Genomic DNA, 20173 nt, shown 5'->3' with positions numbered 1-20173 from the left:
AAGCATAATCACGCACATTGGGCCTCATTCATGAAACACAAGCAAAACAAATTTTTGTGTAAATCGTTCGTAAAGCTGTTCTGACGTAAATTTTAGGATTCATGAAAATGTTCGTATTTTCAAAACGTTCATACCACGTGTAAATGGTGCATAACATTTTCTGTGTTCTTTTTGGCAAACTGGTGACACTGAATTTTGATGCACTGCCATTATAATATTTTACAAGCTCGTTTGCTCTGTTTTTTGGTACACATTTAATTATCAAATCGGACGTTTACGAAGTGTTTGCGAATTGCGCGAATTACTTGGAATTTAATCCTATATTTATGAATGTTTCATGAATGAGGCCCAACGACTTTCACAAATACTACGGAGTGATGAATTGTAAATATATTACTATTGTTTAATTTGAAGTGAACTCTTAAATTTCACTAAAACAAACAGTTTAAAACCTCTTGATAACTCTTATCAACTGACAAAGATGTGTTTACAGTAGACTTTATGCATTCAGAATTATTTCAGACCACAACATTAATATGGGCATGAGGAAATGATGTTGTGATTACCAATATTCAAATTAAATTATTATTATTATTATTTTCAGATTCTAAATTCCCAAAACTTATTGACAAAAAAAGAAACCTTGAATGTTTTAACTTTATGCTAGCTCACTTGTGCACAGCACAATGTTAAAAAGCAACAAAAGATTGTGCTGTCATTAATAAGCTAGAAAGCTAATGAGAAAACAACTCTTTTGAAAATGGATACTGCCATGCTAGTGAAAATGCTAAATTGGTAGCATTGCTACTTTTGGCTAGCTTCTGCTCAACACTGTAGTTAATTAAGAAACATTCCTTCATTAACAAAAGCTAAGCTTTTATTTAAAGGCAGAAAAGGTATTTGAAGCATTTAGCAGCCAGCCAAGCCTCAACTTCAGACAAGCCTGCCAAGTGAGCTTCTTTTAAGCTTGTCTGTTCACACTAATTAGCTCAGTAAATCTAACTTACATTGGCACTGTATCTATTAAAAGGCTGAGCAAACGGACAGCGAACCCAGCGCTAGTCAAAGCACAAGGAGCTGCTCCACTTACACAACCATACTGAGCCAAGGAGGTGGGTTTCACATGGGTGTCCCTGTCACTGTCAGGCAGTAAGTCATTATTTGGTCTGCTTTTGACCTGTAGGTCAACTAAATTACAATCAAATCATCTCTAAAATGCTGAGTAATTATGGCTAAAAATACTCTATTGCAAGTCGTACTGGGTATTTATCCCAGCTGTGCCATATAAATTAACAAAAAATAATTTTTGAATGCACTGGAACGGACTCCAGCATGAGCTACACCAATGCTGTAAAATGTATTTTATGGTCTTACAGTGTTTTTGGACATGCAAATAGAATTACCATAAGGAGCCATGTAAATACCATAGTACATAAACAAAATAATCATTCAGTGCCATATTTTATATCAAAATGACTTCGGTATTAGTATCACTATACAATTCTGTCAATCAAAGTCATTTTATAGAAATCTACTATAATTACTTGGGTACTTTTCAACATTTTTACATTTTATGCTGGGATTACTCACCATCTCTTCTGTTGAGCTTGGCAAAATATGGCAACTGACTTTCGGAGGAAGATGAGGAGCTCTGGAATGATGTGAGAGGAAGAGCAGAAACCAGTGGCCCATTGCAGTGATCTAGAACAGCAAGAAATAGATTATCCAATCAGAGTTGGCATTCAAGGTTTGTGAATGACTGGTTTATTCTGGTTCTTTCTGGTTTAGAATGCCCACTTTTCATAAACCAATCAGCTCCCAATGGATAACGGATCAAGTCCTCTCCTTTGCATTTTCCCAATTTCCCCTTCACCCCTACAGGCATAAAGTGGCTTGTGAATATTTCAAATCTAGTAATGGTAATTGTTAACACCCTCAACCTTAGCTGAAGATACCAGTTAATGGACCAGAAGCAAGCAGTATGTGGTACACATGGGGTAAACTTCATTCATCCAGCAAAAAAGGGAGACTTTCCATATCCACTCCTCAGGTTAACGTGTGGAGCAAGATAATGACAAGAAAAAACGAGCAGAATAGAGAGAGAGTGAGAAATCTGACAACAGCTCTCATTTCAATGTTTGAGAAAGCCGCACCGATTTCTCAGCTAATTAACCTTTCAAATGCTTTCTGAATGAGTCTGACATCAAATAGCTTCACTCACAGAATTGCAAATGTATTCCAGACCAGGAAAAAGGTGAGACAGGGAGATGAGAGGGAGAAAGGCAGAGATAAAGAGACGCCAAAACATGAAATAGAAATAGCGAGTATCCGGGTAAGGTCATAGGAAGGATAGAGACCGGTAGCTAGCCCCATCTCCTCTCTAACAACAGCTTTGAGAGACAGAGATACCTGAGCCAAAATAAAACATCCTCTGCTGGCTCAACGGTATATTTAGTTTGGGAATAATCCCTAATAAACAGGCAACCTCTGAAGCAGGTTTCCTCCAGACGAAGCCATTTAAATACCCACCCCATGATGCGTTTTTCAACAGGGAGTCTCTCTCTGACTATCTCTCTATCTTTTCCTCTGCAAGCGTGTAAAGTGGGCAAATTGAGCAAGTGATGTTTCTGAAACTCATAAATATGAATGATGGGAATGACTGACAGAGGCTTCCGCTTCTGCTTGCGGTGACGGTCGTGTGGAGGAGATTGTCAGCATTGCGTCCACCACCAGAAAGAGACCAGATTAGATTTTTCCTTGAGCGGAAGGGAAGTGAAAATGACCTAGTGGCTGCCAAGCACCTGGTGCTCTGATGGTACAAGAGATGGGAATCGATACAGCACAACCATAAACCAGCAGCTTCATTTCTTGAGATGTTTGTGGGTGCTTGCACACGGGGCAAAGCTCTGATGGAGCATTTGATGGACAGGAATGTGTACAACTCTTTTGAGTAGGAGGAAAGGGCCGTGTCCATTTGAAATCACATTGGATTTCTAAAACACTACTGGATCCTACTCTGGTCAATGTTGCAGCAAAGTTTGAAATGTTCTTAACTTTCGGTTGGATGCCAGATTGTCATTTTCCAAAAGTTTTTCCTTCTAAAACCTTGCGATATGCTATCCCCTTTGAAACAACTGATTCACCACTCTTACAAAACTACAAATCTATTTGTTACTGGTGTAGCTTTTGGTTGTATGACTGAGTGCCACTTTCGCTGATCCTTGCTTCTTCTACATCTTTGCAATGCACAGTGCCATTTGAAGACAATCGATCCACAGCGTTCGCTTATGAAAACTCAAAAGTGCCCTAACTCTGTGGGTTATCCACAAATGTTATTTGGCGACTGCAATGTTTTGACCTTTAGGTCTTTATTTGGCTGAAGATGTCGAGGTTAAAAACCACTGCAGTTGATAAATGAAATTTATGGATACCTGGAGAGGTTTTCAGAGTGTGATGTGGATACATTAGTTCCAAAGGGCATTGTGCATTGCAAGTACGTAGGAGGAGGAAGGTTCTATGAAAGTGATGCTCTATCAGGCAACAAACGTTGCTGCAACATACTCAGCATTGAGTGTCCTTTACCTATCCTAAGTTGGATATGTACAACTGTTCTACAATACATCCATGACTACATAAGACACTACATGGGAAAGATTTGGATCTTCATCCAAGATTGCGATCTTCTTCCCAATGCCAAATAAGTTCTTGCAGAATACTCAAAGTCCAAATAACGAGTTGTTTAGAATTACCTACTTTTTTAGTAAAGTTCCCCAGAGGGGGCTAGATGGGAATATTGCTCAGACCTTGCTCTTTCTTAGCTCAGAAGACATAAAGAAAGAAGTTTTCAGTCATGCATCAACGTTTCTCCAAGAAGACAAAAAATGATCACAGGAACATTCATCGACCTTTCAAGATGAGAAATGCTTGAGTTGAGATCTCTGACCTTTGGTTGATTAAACTATTTTTGGGTTTGACAAATCTGAGCATAGTCTGAGACATTGTTGAGGTCTTTTTCTTGGGAGTACAATCCGGGGGGGGGGTTGGGTGTTAAGAGACTTAAAACCGTCTTTAGCTCTCCCTTTAATCTAGTTTCTGTTTAGGAGAAACAATTGGGAAGTTAACAAAGAGTGATTTTGCCTTTTGTATTGGTCTACAAACAGTTAATCAAGGAATCAAAATCTAAATTTGTTTTTATTTTTTATTTTTTTTAACTGCCTAATTTGACTCTGTAATGTTTGAACTTCTGTCAATCATCAGAATAATAATTTATTCTAATCAAATACAATGACCTGATTTCTGCATACATAATTGGTTAATCATGCTAATATTAATCTCAGCTTAGCTTATTAATTAGTGGAAATGAAGTGCACTCATGTATGCATGTAGTTAATAAATTGTTTAACGAATCAAGAACAGAGCTCACTTTTTTTTTACAATTGTCAATAACAATTCATGACAAGAGCGAAAGCCAAAAGATGTTAGCGCACACACAGGGTTGCGTGTTGAACTGTAAAAAACATTGGTTTTCCTCCATTTGACAAACACACAATGCGTAATTGTTTCTACCGGGATCAGACGGATGCTCGGCATGAATACGAAGACAGGTTGGAAGGGTGGGGGCGATTACATTTTTATGTTTACCTTGGAAATTCTCCTAGTCAGCACTGCCAGAAATACTGACATGCATGCTGCAAAATTAATGTTTATGGGAGGAAAACAACTCAGCAGCACTGGTATTAGCTTGAGGATAGGTCGCCTAATTTGCCGTTTTGCTTGCTAGACAGTCGGATGGCGTAAAATGTTAACTTTGTAACAAAGAGTTGGTTGTTATTCAGAAACGTTCACAAAAGCAAGCTCTCAGAATCATATAAAACATCCATTTGACATTACTAACTCAATTCTCTACTGTTCGCTACTCCTTGGAGTGTTTAAGACTCAAAGCTTTTAAGCAAATGTGGTTTGGAAAAACACGTATGAGGCTATTAGCGGATGCAAGAATCCAAGAAATAGCATTTCTGAGCTGAGTTTTTTTTTCCTCCTCCTGTGCAGTATTCTTACGCTTTATTAGATGTAAAAGCAGTCCGGTGCAAACCCAGCACGACAGTCCATTTTTCCTGACCCCAGCTGCGCTTTTAAGAGTCTGCACATTTAATGGAATGCCTGGATGTCCCAGTGCATTGCGCTGTGACAGAACATGTGATTTCTAATGCAGTTTTAAAGAAGCTTTTCCCACATTGAATTGAGTCCGGTGCCTCTAACAAACTTTTCCAATGGAGGCATAAAGAGGGAAAGGGGGATGGGGTGGTTAGATGGAAGCTGAAAATGCCGAATGCCTAGACATCTGTGAATGGACACCTACATCCTGTAGAAAGTGTGAAACACTCATTTAAATCCTGTTGGAGAGTTTGCACGCTCCCGAAGTGTCCCAGATCTCTTTGTACACAGAACGCAATCCGTTCTCTGTGGATTAAAGCTTTCTTTTCCGAATACCAAAACTTGTATTCAGACACTAGCTAGTAAGCCAAGGTCTTCAACATTTAAAAGTAGTGAAATGCGTAACGTTATGACAATTTTTGTTAACAAAATGTGCCATTTGACTTGAAAAATGAAGGCACTAGTTAGAAAAAAAGTCAGAAATGTTAGACAGCAAATGAGTTCAAATTAATTGAAACAAAAAACACTAAAGGTTACTAAACTATTAAATAAATGAAACAGTTCCACCATCACCATTTTTAGGCAGAATATTATACTTCTAAGTGGCAACAAAAGCTATTTATACTCTTAAATTAAAAACAAAATGAAAATTAATAACAGTTACAAAACAAACATAACAAATAATCTATTTAATCAAGCTCGGTATTCATGTTGAATATTATCCTTTCTATTTAGCTATTCACTTTAAAATAAAATTGACTAATTCAAATGGAGTTTACTAAACACAGTAAAAAAATTATGAAATAAAAAAATATATATATGCACCTTTTTCAATTGGCTATATACTTATATTAAACAAACAAACAAAGTCAAGTTTGTAATATTTTGTATTGCAAAACCAAGAAACTACATGACATAATTCGACAAGCTTTAAGTGACGTAAAAGCTTCTATGACAATAGAAAAATTTATGTATAAAAGAGAAATCAACTGTAAAACAATTCTATGGTGCTATCAAATCACTTCTGTTAATTCAAAGCCAGTGCATTCTGTAGTGGAAAAATTACACACTTCAGGAAAAAAAATATACTGATCTGAAGAACCTACCTACCAGACTTTTTCAATCTCCAAAGCACCATATAGCCAACTTAAAACCTCTGTCCACAAATAGGCTCTAAACGATCATTCTAATACTCCTCTTCATGCTATGTGATAATGAATTATCATTCTCAACACGTTTAAGTAGTTAAAGAATTGTGGATCATTCCTGAGCCTTGTGAGAGGGGTTTAATCTTGCATGTGAAGATAAAACTAAGATCAACATCTGTGTAGATTAAACAGCGAGATAATTCTGCCCTCTTTTGTACCAATTTTAACCGGTGTAATGTGGATTGTTAATAATAATAATAATAAGTCATAACACTAAATTATTTAGACATTTTACAATAATACTTAATAATAACAAGTATTATTCTAAAATATGTCTAAATAATTTAGTGTTATGCCAAGCATTTTAATAATAATATTCATAGTCGTAATAATAATATTAATAATAATTTATATATATATATATATATATATATATATATATATATATATATATATAGTATACATTTTATCAATATTATATATTTGTAGTTAAATTATATAATATTTATAATTATTATTGTTTTATCATTTTTAGTGTGGAAACTACAAAAAATAAAATGATGAAAACAATTCAGAAAATCCATGTAACATCCCCTTTTTTTCCCACAACAGCACTTCAAATTTAGACATGTCCCATTTACAGTAGCACCTCAGACCCCTGCACCCTATCTCACAGCATTTTGGGTAATTAAAATGACTCGGGCCACGTTTCTGCCCCTGTCTTCAAGCTTGGCATTTAGCGCTGACCTGATTTTACTAGCGGTTGCCCATGGCAGCGAGAGCTGATGTAATAGAGGAAAATGAAAGAGAGGCTATTATTTAAACCTGACAGCGACGCAAAGAGACCATTCTCTTCCATTGTGACACTCCACGCTCTCCTCAGCAGGTAGAACACAACGAGAAGAGCCTAACAAAGCCCGGTAATTTACGGTTCACCTATTTACCTGAGGATTCGATAGCAAGATGAAGCTATTACATCATGGAACATGAATGGAATATTGGGAGATGTAAACATAAAAGTCAATTCAGCCACACTGATTGACATTTTTGTTTGCTTTAAAGGAACAAAACCAAATTTTGTCATTATTTAGGTACCCTGACATTGTTCCAAACTTGTGGGCGAATCTGTATGCCGTTTCAGAGTAAATAATGACAGAATTGCACTGTTTACTGCAATTTTCCTATCGTAAAACAACCCTAAAGCACAAAGAACTCCTTCATTCATCACGCATACACTGTTTCTAAGAGTTTATGCTGAGAAACTCAATCAGATCTTGATTGATTTGGAGTCGGAGATGTCTGAATGCAGTTCATGCTGAGAGCATGTACATGTATCGATTGAAACTTCTGGCATTCAGTGAAGAAAAAGAAACACTTTCTTTGAATAACAATTTACATTTGGTGTTTTATCTCATACAAACCTATTCTACAGCCTCAGAAAATGTGTGAATGAGTCATTCAGGGCACTAATTTTTGGTGGCAGAGCAGCCTGAACATTCGGCTAAATAGCTCTTTTTGTGTTTCACTGGAAAACAACCTTAAACGTGTTTTTTATACTGATTTGTACTATTCTTCTTTACATAAAGCTCAACAACAATGATTTGGAGTCACAACTGCAACTGTGGCAGCCCCATGATAGTAACTATTAAAACAGATATAAGGATATAATCTACTCTCTCTGTCCTCCATTACACCATCCTGCAGTGTGTCGGATAGGTAGATGATCCGCACTGTGGGAATGATCCAAATTGCTTCCACACTCATTTTAAGTTCTTGAAAAATACCACACTCAGATAAAATAGCAATAACAAGACAGAGTTTTGGAATACAATTCACTGAATTTCAATATTTGACACTGAAATGAGTTATAGTAAAAAACAAAAAAGTATTGATTGCATATTTGCAGTATATTTGCAGCCTTATATATATATATATATATATATATATATATATATGCACATTTTTATGTTAAAGTGTGTATATATTGTTTCAATTTTTATTCATTTATTTTAATTTTAACTCAACTTCAATGCCCTTGACATTAGAAGAATTTCATGGACTTGTGTACACAAGAATCTGGAAGTATGACAAGGTTTAGGCATTAATAATGTAACAGCTGAAGCTGCTTAGTACATATGTGGCCAGATATAGCTCAGTGTTTTACACTGTTGCTGTTTTTCCCCTTTGGTTAACACAGCAGTCTTGGAAAAACAAACTTATCGAGGCCTCCGAATGGTCATTGACTTAAATAAACAACACAACACAACCGGAACACCATCAAAGCTATGGAGATTTGTTTACTCAACCTTTCTTTCCACTGATCAGAGCGGGGAAAATCTCCGGCGCTGTTTCATGATGAGTGTGGGATGCCGGCAGAACTTTCTGGGATATTCGTAAAACGCCATTAGCGGCTTGTTAAGAGTTTCTTGTGCTTTGGATGATATTTACGAAGTTGCAGAGCATATGTTTGGCAGACTAAACGCCCACTAACACAGACTGAACAGCATCTCATTAAGGGAAGATACATTAAAGGAATTTGTTTTCAAGTTACTGTCGGGAGTGAACATCAGCTGGGTTCACGTTTATCATCACTGGCTTTTACTTTGATGGATCACATCCGTCAATCATCTTCATACTGTTCGCTGTGGGGTAACGGCTGGAGTGTCATGGTTGTGGTGTGCGTTTCATGAGAATATGTTAAATATCTTTGATATACAGTACTTGGGAGATTTTCTTTGCATGTGAGTTTTTAGAGTTATACTGTATGTCTGTCTACTCATTCAAAAGGTGTTTGAGTTCATGAATATTCCGAGAGGCAACAATGAGAACTTTTCACTAGTGGCATAAAGTTTAGTCCTCCCTGCAGCTTATTATGTTTAAGAGCCGCCCACTTGACATGCAAAGTGACTGATCACACTTCATTTTGTTTTCAAGCATTATTTGAAATAATTTTTTCAAAATACACTGCAAAAAAGTCGTGTGGGATTTACTTTGACAATTTTTTACTTAGAAATTGCTAGTTAATTTCACAAATAATTACAAAGAAATGACAAGTAACACGTTGAATTAAACACAAAAATTAAGTACAAAGAAAAAATAAAGATTAATGGATCGTGTTTTACAAGAAAATACTATTCTTCGAAGTTATAAATAAAAGTGAAGACTGTACCACATTAATAGATGAGCATAGAATTTTTTTTTTTCTAATTTTTGCGCAATAGTCTTTACAAACGATTATAAAGAAAGCACACCAACAATCAAAAAGAGAAATAAAAACATAGAAACTTCATTAACTAAAAATTCATTAACTAATTCATTAATTGTGTTATATTAACTTACAATTCATTAATTGTGTTATATTAACTTATGTATTTATTTGCGCAGAAAACATTCGCAACCAAAAAAATTCACCAGTTTTATTTTTTATTCACTTTTATTAAATATTTGTTTGCTATACTTTAAAATACGCAAATTTTTTAATCAATTTAAGTACAAAGTCTTTTATAAATCACAAATTCTGCGAAACAACATTCACGATTGGATTCGTTTGCTACTTTAAAGTACTCTAAATTTTAAGTCAATTTAAGTGCAAACTATAATAAATCTCAACTCAACTCAACATTCACGATTGGATGATTAGCAAATGAAACTCAACGTGATCAACATTTTGTGCACTTCAGGAAGTCATGCCATGCTAACCAATCAGATTACCATTTCAGATTGCGAAACTGAAACTACAAAAACAGTATTTTCAGGCAAAATTTGTGTTTTTGAATGGTTTCTGGGAAGGATGTTACTCCACAAACAAACATGTTTTTTCTACTTTAAAATTCCAGGTTTAATTTAATGCGCTAATTGTAATTACTTCATTACAATCATTTGTGAAATTTACTAGCAATTTCTCACTGAATATATTTTCAAATGAAATTGCTAAACCAATTTTTTTTTCAGCCCGTCAGTCTGGTTAATGTGTAAACCATTTTCGCAACTATAAATAGTTTGTCAATATGATGTTTTTATCAAGAGAATATGAACAGATCTTGTTATTTTACTAGTACCAGCAGCAACAAACCAACAGGGGCCCCTGAAGAGGAATTCAGACTTGATTACTTATCTTTTGATTACTGGTTCAGAATTTCTTATGGAATTTGCTGCTTATTAAAAACCAAGATATTCCTCGGATCTCTCAGAAAGACTATCTTCATCATTTTTTATTTATTTTTTTTTTCAACCCACGCATCTTTCAGAATAGATTTTCTGGCATTTATAAAACGTCTTAAAATACCCAATGGCACTGTCGTGATAAAAATCAAACGGAGGTATGTGGACTAAAGGCCATTTACGAGCAGGATGGGAGTTTGTAGGTGGGTGAAGGGGGGTTGTTTGTCTTTAACTTCTAAGGTCAGGCTTTTAAAGCGACTATGGATCCGCCTCTTGTTTGGGGCCGAAATTACAGCTGACACATGTGCTGACAAGATAGAGGCAATTATTGAGTTAGACAATGATCTACTGTACAGTGCAAGCGCTGCACTTTTCTTTCCTAGACAAGGAGAGAGAGAGACGTTTGAGAGTTACCAGAGGCCAGACGAGATGCCCTAACTGTCCGTGAACCAGCTAGTTTTTGTTCACTCTCATACTTTGAACCATCTAAACAGAATGGACGGCATAACTGAATCTTTCCATCAAAACGGCTCTCAACTGGAGGGTTGCTAATCAAAAAATGTGTTGCATTGTAAAGAATAAAACACAACAATCATGCATAATTAACACAAGCTTATTTTCATTTAAAAATGATTTAACGTGTACCATTATTGACGTCAAATATTGCGAATCAAAACTCAATATGATTTTTGCGTAAATTCATCAAGAACTGACTGGGTTTGAAGGGTTAAACAAGAGTAAAAATAGTTTAATGCACAACATTTTTCCATCCAAAACAAATATTTGATTTTAGTCACCACTTCTTGACAAACGAAGCATTTGTGTCCTGAAGCACCAACAATGGTTCTACGACCTTTGAACTTTGTATGATCTACAATCTTTATTTTAACAATTAAAAAACAGAATAAGGTCCAAGCTTTTTTTTTTTTTTCAGAGCCTGACCTTACAGATAAGGTAATTAAAAGAGACATTGTACTTGTTTTAGGCTGAATGCTTTCAAGTATTGTGGATCAAAAACTCAATATCATTGTTTGCACAGATTCATCAAGGGTAGATTGAGTTTGCAGGGTTAAAATAAGATAAATCAAAGTTATGGATAATCCATTTTTAGTCAAAGCATGAGTATTTGATTTCAGTCGCCACTTGTTTTAATGATTTAAGTGCAGAATAAGGTCCCAGATGATTATTTATTTATTTATTTATGTTTTGAAGTCAAGACCTTCCAGATCAGGTAATTAAAAGGAGTAATTGACATTTTTTGGCTGAGCACTGTGAAATGTTGCAAATTAAAAACTTAATATGACTTTTGCGCAAATTGTTTTTTTTTGGACATTTGTGTTTGAAGGGTTAAACAAGAATGAAAACGGTTTATGCACAATGTTATTTCATCCAAAATGTCAAGTTCGATTTCAGTTGCCACTTGTTGGCGAACATACCATTTGGGTCTGATAGCACCAACCACGGTTCTACAACCTCTTTATTTTCACAATTTAAGAGAAGAATAATGTCTCCGCTGATTTTTTGGAGTCTGGACCTTCCAGATCAGGTAATTAAAAGCAGTAATTGACTTTTTCGGCTGAACGCTGTCAGGCATGTTCGATCAAAGCAGAGGGGAAATCTAGGCCACCAACTACAGTTTCTCTCAAAGATACTTTCCCCTCATTATATTTAATAGACTGCAATGTTTTCACCTCAGAAGAATACATATCTCCAAATCATTCACAAACAACACTAAATAAAGTATATGGAGGCGTTGTTATTTTCAGCGCTGTTTTTTAGGCCTCGCTCCAGTTCTGCATTTCATTACGAGACTCACTTCTATCTGTCTGCAATCTGTTGTATGAAGAGTTTGTTAATTATAATTTGTGCAACCTAATGGGTTAGGAGAACGGCGCGGTTAGTGCTGTTATTAATATCAGCAAACTGCTCGCGCTTAACCACAGATGGTTTCGTGCCTGCAACGTCCTGCAGCCTTCTGTTATATCTCTAATCTATAATTATTATCTAACACTAATATTTATTTGGCCAGAAAGGCGCTACTAATTATGCAGCAAACATGAAGCCATTTCCAGTCAAGGCTTTTGAGGTTATAGTTGCAACGGGTCAGACAGAATGTGACGGGCCAATCAAAGATGATATTAAAAAATAAATAGCCATTTGATTGGCCAATTCAAGCTTTGTATTGTGAAATGCAATTCTCAATTCATACTGAACACTCAGATTCAATGATTTTTCACAAGTTTGTGGAGTTGAAAGCTGGAGCTGAAACACATTACATATAATATGTGTATAACCACACACATATAAGTGACATGTAATCAACTCAAATTAAATAATTAAAAAAAAAATAAAACAATCGCTCTCACATTATATATAAGTTGTTTGAGCAAACTGAATAATTAAAAAAAAATATCTCTCACTTTACAATCTACAATCTGTAAAACATTTGATCAAATTAAACAAATTATTACTTATTTAAATTATGAAACTAAAAAGAAGTTACACTTTAATTTAAATTATATATATATATATATACACACACATATCCATTTATCTTCGATTTACCTATCTATAAAGCATTTCATCAACTTAAATGATTACCCATGTATGTATCCATCTATCCATCTATCCATCTATCTATCTATCTATCTATATATATATATATATATATATATATATATATAAATAATAGAAAAAAATAATTACAAATAATGATCATCTATCAAATATTTTATCAAATAAAAAATTATTATATCTTTTTATATAAATTATGCAACTAAGAAATAAAAGTTAAATTAAGTGCTATCTATCCATCTATTTGTCTATCTAGCTATAGAACATTTTATCAGATTAAATATCTATTTTTATCTATTTTTTATATATATATAACTATTATTATTATTTATTTTATTTTATTTTAAGTAATATAATTTTTTTTTTTTAAGTAATATCAATATACAATTTTAAGTAATATCATAATGGGTAATGGTGAATTTCTATTAAATTAATTATCTAGACACCAGTCGCTCTCCACAAACATGGCCTGGATTCCAACCTGCCAAGTTTTTTTATGGATGTTATGTTTAGACACATATTCAAATTAACCATAAGGGATTAGCATATTCATGTTGGACAATCCTGAGTGCCTAACCAGAGTCTGAGGCAACAAATCTTCCTCAGAGAGTAATGTAAATCTCAATTCAACAGATATATGACTCATATTTACCAGTGTGTTTTGCCAAGTGTCGCTTGCCTGCTCTATTTTTATTTCTTTGGATGGTGGGTTGCCAGATTTTCTAAAATCAATCCATTTAAAATCGATACACGAAATATGAATCAACCAAAAAGAGAACATGGATCTTTAATTGCCAGCAATGTAATACAAATGGGCAAATTTGTGAAATTATAGGCTTTTAAATTGCGATTAAGATTATTCTCAAGCCATTTAGTCCTACTGCTAAACTTTTCTTTTAAATCCTCCTACAAATTACATAAATCTTTATAAGTGCCACTGATGGTATGTGCAAGGCCCTTAAATACGGTGCTGACTCATTTAGATGTCAATGACATTACGATTTGATCTATAAGAGGAAATAGCGCCGCCTAGTGGTCAGAAATCTCTCTAACGTGGACTACAGAAAACTATTTAGATTTACTGATCAATACAGAAATCTATTGAGATCTATTGAATAACTTATTTATATCTCTTAAGTCTTTAATTATCGTAATCAAGTGTCATGCATTTGCTTCCTGGACTTTAGGAAGTAAAAAACAAAGCCTTGTTTTTCCACTCATCAATTCCGTGACAGCATCTTAAATATGCATTTAATAAACGCATTGCTTACAGAGATGCATGCATAACAAATTTATAGTGTAGAAAAGCATTAAAAATAATGTGTGTGTACTATCATCATTCTGACAGCTGTACAAAGCTTCCAAACACAACCGACGGAGTTTTGTGCATGCAACTTGAAACTTAAGTATAATCCTGAAAAAAAGGAAAAGGAAAATCTGCTCACAAAAACTCACTTTTACAATTAATATTCCTACTACTACGCTCTAAAGTATAATTGCTGCGAATGCTACAAATAGTAATATTGCAACTACAGGCATCAGATCCTGAAAATAACAATGATATGTAAACACACACTATTTAGCAGGTATTCATACATTTTCATATATTAAAAAAAAACATATAAATCTCACATTTTATAATACTTAAAATGTGAAAATTTAAATAAAACGCGAAAATATAAATACAACATTAATATAATAATAAATTATTGTAGCCTAGATTTATTTTATATAGCCTAATATTTAAAATGTAAACTAGACTTATATTTTATTTAATTGTAATTATATATATATATATATATATATATATATATATATATATATATATATATATATATATATATATATATATATATATATATATATTTTTTTTTTTTTTTTATTATATTATAACTAAGATATCGTATGTACTCACAGTTGTTTGCTGCCAGTGAGGTGCGTAGCGCGCACAGGAGCGCGAACGCTTGGAAACTCAGCGCGTCCATCAGCACCACCTTCATACCTCTCCAAACGCACAACAACGCTTATCCAAGTTGCTCTATATTCCCAGCCCGCGTAAAATAGCTCCAAAAAGCCAGTTCGGGTCCGGTTCGGGATCGGATCCAGCGGCTCTTCGGCTAGAATGTCCAGTGATGAATCGAATGAGACACTCCCCCCATAGTTCCTCTTAAAGACATGCGTTTGTCTCTTCCTATGAGACTCTACGCACACTAAGTTTCTGGCGCGGCTTGCCTGGATGTCTTCAGATCTTCTTCATACTCCGAACTGTACGTCCAGCTTGAAGTCGAGAAGATACTAAGGTCAGAATAAGACGTGGTGGGTTTTGATGCGCCAAAGCCAACAGACAGCGTGGAGAGGTTGTGCGCTGTGAGCCGAATGATACTATCTGTGGAAAGCAGTTCAGTTTTGTGTGTGTGTGTGTGTGTGTGTGTGATAGAGAGAGAGAGAGAGAGAGAGAGAGAGAGAGAGAGACTATTTCAGCAGCACATATGTGGACAGCGCTCACTGAAGCGCTAAGTTTTACACACGACGCGTTGAAACACATTCCAGGTTTAGACATCTATAACGTCTATTGTCTACCTATTGTTAGCGGCGTGTTTCTAAAATCTTAATATAATACTCTAATATTTATCTGATACACAGTATTTGAAAATGTACGTCTAATGCTGTGTAAATTGATAGCAGGTACAGGGTGGCTCTGATTTCTCCTAAAATTCACTTAAATATGCGCGACTTCCGATAAGCTGCTACAGGTAAGAAAAACAAAGTGCAACTAAAACTATTTGCTCTAGAAACCAATATGTTTATGATTATGAGTTAAAATAAAATGAGAGCAAATACTACAGTGGTGTGAAAAAGTGTTGGCCCCCTTCATGATTAAAATTTTTTTTGCATGTTTGTCACACTTTAATGTTTCAGATCATCAAACTAATTTAAATATTAATCAAAGATAACACAAGCAAACACAACATGCAGTTTTTGAATGAAGTTTTTTATTATGAAGGGAAAACAAAATCCAAACCCACATGGCCCTGTGTGAAAAAGTGCTTGCCCCCTAAACCTAATAACTGGTTGGGCCACCCTTAGCAGCAACAACTGCAATCAAGCGTTTGGGATAACTTGCAATGAGTCTGTTACAGCGCTGTGGAGGAATGTTGGCCCACTCATCTTGGCAGATTTGTTGTAATTCAGCCACATTGGAGGATTTTCGAGCATGAACCGCCTTTTTAAGGTCATGCCACAGCATCTCAATAGGGTTCAGGTCAGGACTTTGACTAGCCCTCTGGCCCTCTTCGGTCATTTTTGACCGAAAAATTGTATATTTTGAAATGTAAAAAATCTTAGCTTCATCAGAATGAGACGACACTTGGTGACTTCTGTCACATTAGCAATATGAACACACAAAAAAATCATGGACATGATTCGGATATGTTAAAGGGTAAAAAAAAAAATAGTCACACTTGACTTCTTCGCGGTCAAAAATGACAGACAAAGGAAATTAATGGGAAATACGAAAAAATTTGAAAAGTCAGTGAATATTTTGGTGGTACAAGCTACAAATCAGTCACTGGTCAGAAAAAAGTGTGCAGCAATCAAGGGGTGACTGTCTGGAATATCAGGAGTGCAAAATAGACACCCACACATGCGCACACACGCACACACGCACAGAGAAATTACCTGGTAAGACAATTTTAGGGTTGGTGACTGCAGAGCTGGTCCCTGCACGGCTCGTGCCTCAACGGCTGGTCCCTCCGCGGCTTGTGCCTCACCTCATCTAATCTTTTAGAATGTCTAGATATATATCTAAATGCAAAACCTAAAAAAATTAAGAAAATTATGTCTAATAAACAACAGGAATCCAAAAGCCTCTGTATAGGGTGCTAATACAAGAAGGTTACGCAACATTACAGTTGCGTACAACATTACATAAGTTTTTATTTTTTAATGCCTTTAGATGGCCCAATTCTCACTTCAAAAAAATGGATTTTAAATGCCTTCATTTTAATGTGAAATATTGCATTTATTTAAAAAAAAGTAGTAAAAAAAATAAGGAAATTAAAAAATACATATGAATTCCAATGGAGAAAATCGCTCATTAAAATTGTATAAATATTTCATAGTATCATAAACTTCCCTCAAAATCATAAATAATAATAAAAAAATATTATTGAACAAAAATATATTACATTGATTTTCCTGAAAAAAAAAAAAAAAAAAAAAAAAAAAAGAAGTTATCTTCGGTCACTTTTGCTGGTGTGTTTTAGATCATTGTCCTGCTGCAGAACCCAAGTTCGCTTCAGCTTGAGGTCACAAACAGATGGCCGGACATTGTCCTTCAGGATTTTTTTGGTAGACAGCTGAATTCATGGTTCCATTTATCACAGCAAGTCTTCCAGGTCCTGAAGCAGCAAAACAGCCCCAGACCATCACACTACCGCCACCATATTTTACTGCTGGTATGATGTTCTTTTTCTGAAATGCTGTGTTACTTTTAGGCCAGATGTAATGGGACACACACCGTCCAAAAAGTTCAACTTTTGTCTCGTCAGTCTGAGTATTTTCCCAAAAGTCTTGGGGATCATCAAGATGTTTTCTGGCAAAACTGAGACAAGCCTTTATGTTCTTTTTGCTCAGCAGCGGTTTTCGTCTTGGATCTCTTCCATGCAGGCCATTTTTGCCCAGTCTCTTTCTTATGGTGGAGTCACGAACACTGACCTTAACTGAGGCAAGTGAGGCCTGCCGTTCTTTAGATGTTGTTGTGGGGTCTTTTGTGACTTCTTTGATGAGTCGTCGCTGCGCTCTTGGGGTAATTTTGGTTGGCCGGCCACTCCTGGGAAGGTTCACCACTGTTCCATGTTTTCTCCATTTGTGGATAATGGCTCTCACTGTGGTTCGCTGGAGTCCCAAAGCTTTAGAAATGGCTTTATAACCTTTTCCAGACTGATAGATCTCAATTACTTTCGTAATTACGTAAACACTTTTTCAGACAGGGCCATGTGGGCTTGGATTTTGTTTTTCCTTCATAAAAAAAACCCTTCATTTAAAGACTGCATGTTGTGTTTACTTGTGTTATCTTTGATTAATATTTAAATTTGTTTGATGATCTGAAACATTAAAGTGTGACAAACATGCAATAAAATAAAAAATCAGGAAGGGGGCCAACACTTTTTCACACCACTGTAATTTGCAGTATCATGCACATGATGGACTATTGTTTACAGGTAAAATAACTTGAAAGGAATGACCCCGGAAGCCTCGCACATTCAAGTTACAAATTTGGAATAGGCTGTACATTAAAAAATATGAAATAATGTGGATAGAATAGCGCAAAATTTTGCCTTCAGTGGGAATAACTTGAGTTCAAATTTAGACTTTTGGAGGCGTTTCAAGATATGATCTCAAATCTTCATATTCTTGTATCTGTCTGCTACATCTAATCCTTAAACTGTGTAAATATCAAATACAAATAGTGCTGAGTAACCTACTGATCTGATGTTTCTCCTAAAATTAATTATGGGACATTAAAACAAGCACAGAGAGGCCTACCTCAATAGTTGTTATACATCAAGCAGGAAGGGGCTATCAGACTCCAATTATTAATGACAAAATAACCTTATAAAATGTATAAACTACATATTTTAGTAGGCCTACATAGTGCATAAATACATAATTTATAAGTTCACAGTGTACAGTGAGTCTTTTAGGATTCTGTTTGTGTCTTGTGTTTTTCCATTCCAACATTTCGTGTTATTGCCCATAAAAAGCGTTCTATGTGAATATAAGAATTCAGATAGAACAGTACATACTGTATATTTTAGTCTATAATGAGAATAAGAAGACTTGAGTTTATCTTTGTTCATATTCGGCTTTGGTATCTTGGTTTAAGACAGTGATGTGACAATGTTTGCTGTGAGTTTAGAGGTTGTTTCCAATCTGAGATTTAAGTAAACGTTTTTATTTTCTCTCCTTTCACTAGTTGTCCTTTCAAGTTTCCAGTAACCAAACAGACTGCTGACTGAAAACCATTTGAATCTCTAAAAATCAAGTGAAAACGGTTTTTCTACTAGTTTAAAAGTATTAACAAACCCAAGGCTTTCTACCTGAACAAATGTTGCCTGCAAACTCTCAGAAATTAGCATCGCTATACCACCCATTTTCTCCAGAATGCTAATGTTATGCATTTCCTTTGAGAACGAAGAATTAAAGTTGGATAAGTGAGGTAAGTATTCTCTGTATCATCTAAAACACAAAGACGAGTGCTCGGTGATCCATCATGATACACTATGCAGAAAAACCTACTTGCAGACATCATAATGCGACTGCTTTATGAACTTCACATAACTGAGAAAGCTCAAGATACATACTCTAAATATATATACACATTAGTGTTGGTGCATTTTACAGATGTGGTGGTAATCTGTTGGCAGGTCATAGGGCACAATGGCATGTGTTTGAGACTGGATTATAGGAATCCAGAGTACGGGATTAGAGCATTAATCCCAGAGGTCATTTGGACAGGGAATGACACCATCCTCTGTTCAAAGAGCAAAGACCTACTTTGATACAGTCTGCACACTGATACACTCTTAGAAGAAAAGGTTCTATATAGAACCTTAATCAGGCGCTACATATTTGGAGCCCCTAAAAGGTTCTATATAGAACCCTTTTTAAGGGTTCAATTAAAAGAACCATTTAGGGTTTTTCGTAACCAGGAAAAAGGTTCTATATAGAACCCTTTAGGAGTTCCCATCATGGGATCCTTCTTTGGATTTAATTTTACTTTTGTTTTAATTCAATTTTATGGCTTAAACAGCTCATATAACTAATTTATCACTAGACAAACTAAAATATACATAAGCATAACACATCAAGGTTTTGTGTGATCATTTAAGACATGTTTATTAGCATTTACTGTGACAAGCAATATATAACACAGCAATTCATAGTGCAACAGTTACAGAGATTAACATAAATCCGTGTTTCTTTATTTATTCATACTTTTGAAAATAATTCTTACCTGTCTAAATAGCACTCTCCGTTTTAGAAATATTGTTTTTTCAACCCCCTCCACCTTACTCACCCATCCAACATGTCAGTCACAAATATATGTTGATTGCTAAGAAACCACAAAAAAC

The 20173-nt window shown here is 35.1% G+C and overlaps 1 protein-coding gene across 1 annotated transcript in view; it reads right to left on the bottom strand.

Moving 5' to 3' along the window:
- The window catches only part of LOC306874780 (contactin-associated protein-like 5), a 55756-nt gene extending 40270 nt beyond the window's left edge, over positions 1-15486 (bottom strand). Inside the window, exons 1-2 of the mRNA XM_079425022.1 lie at positions 14953-15486; positions 1591-1701 (exon numbers count right to left, since the gene is read on the bottom strand). Coding sequence (XP_079281148.1) covers positions 1591-1701; positions 14953-15037 — 196 coding nt within the window. The 5' untranslated portion in view covers positions 15038-15486. The remainder of the gene's footprint in view (positions 1-1590; positions 1702-14952) is intronic.
- Positions 15487-20173: the final 4687 nt, after the last annotated feature.

The sequence above is a fragment of the Barbus barbus genome, assembly GCF_936440315.1.
Source record: "Barbus barbus genome assembly, chromosome: 9".
NCBI lineage: Eukaryota > Metazoa > Chordata > Actinopteri > Cypriniformes > Cyprinidae > Barbus > Barbus barbus.
The sequence above is the reverse complement of the archived record's forward strand: the minus strand, read 5'-3'. Positions and strand labels throughout refer to the sequence as shown.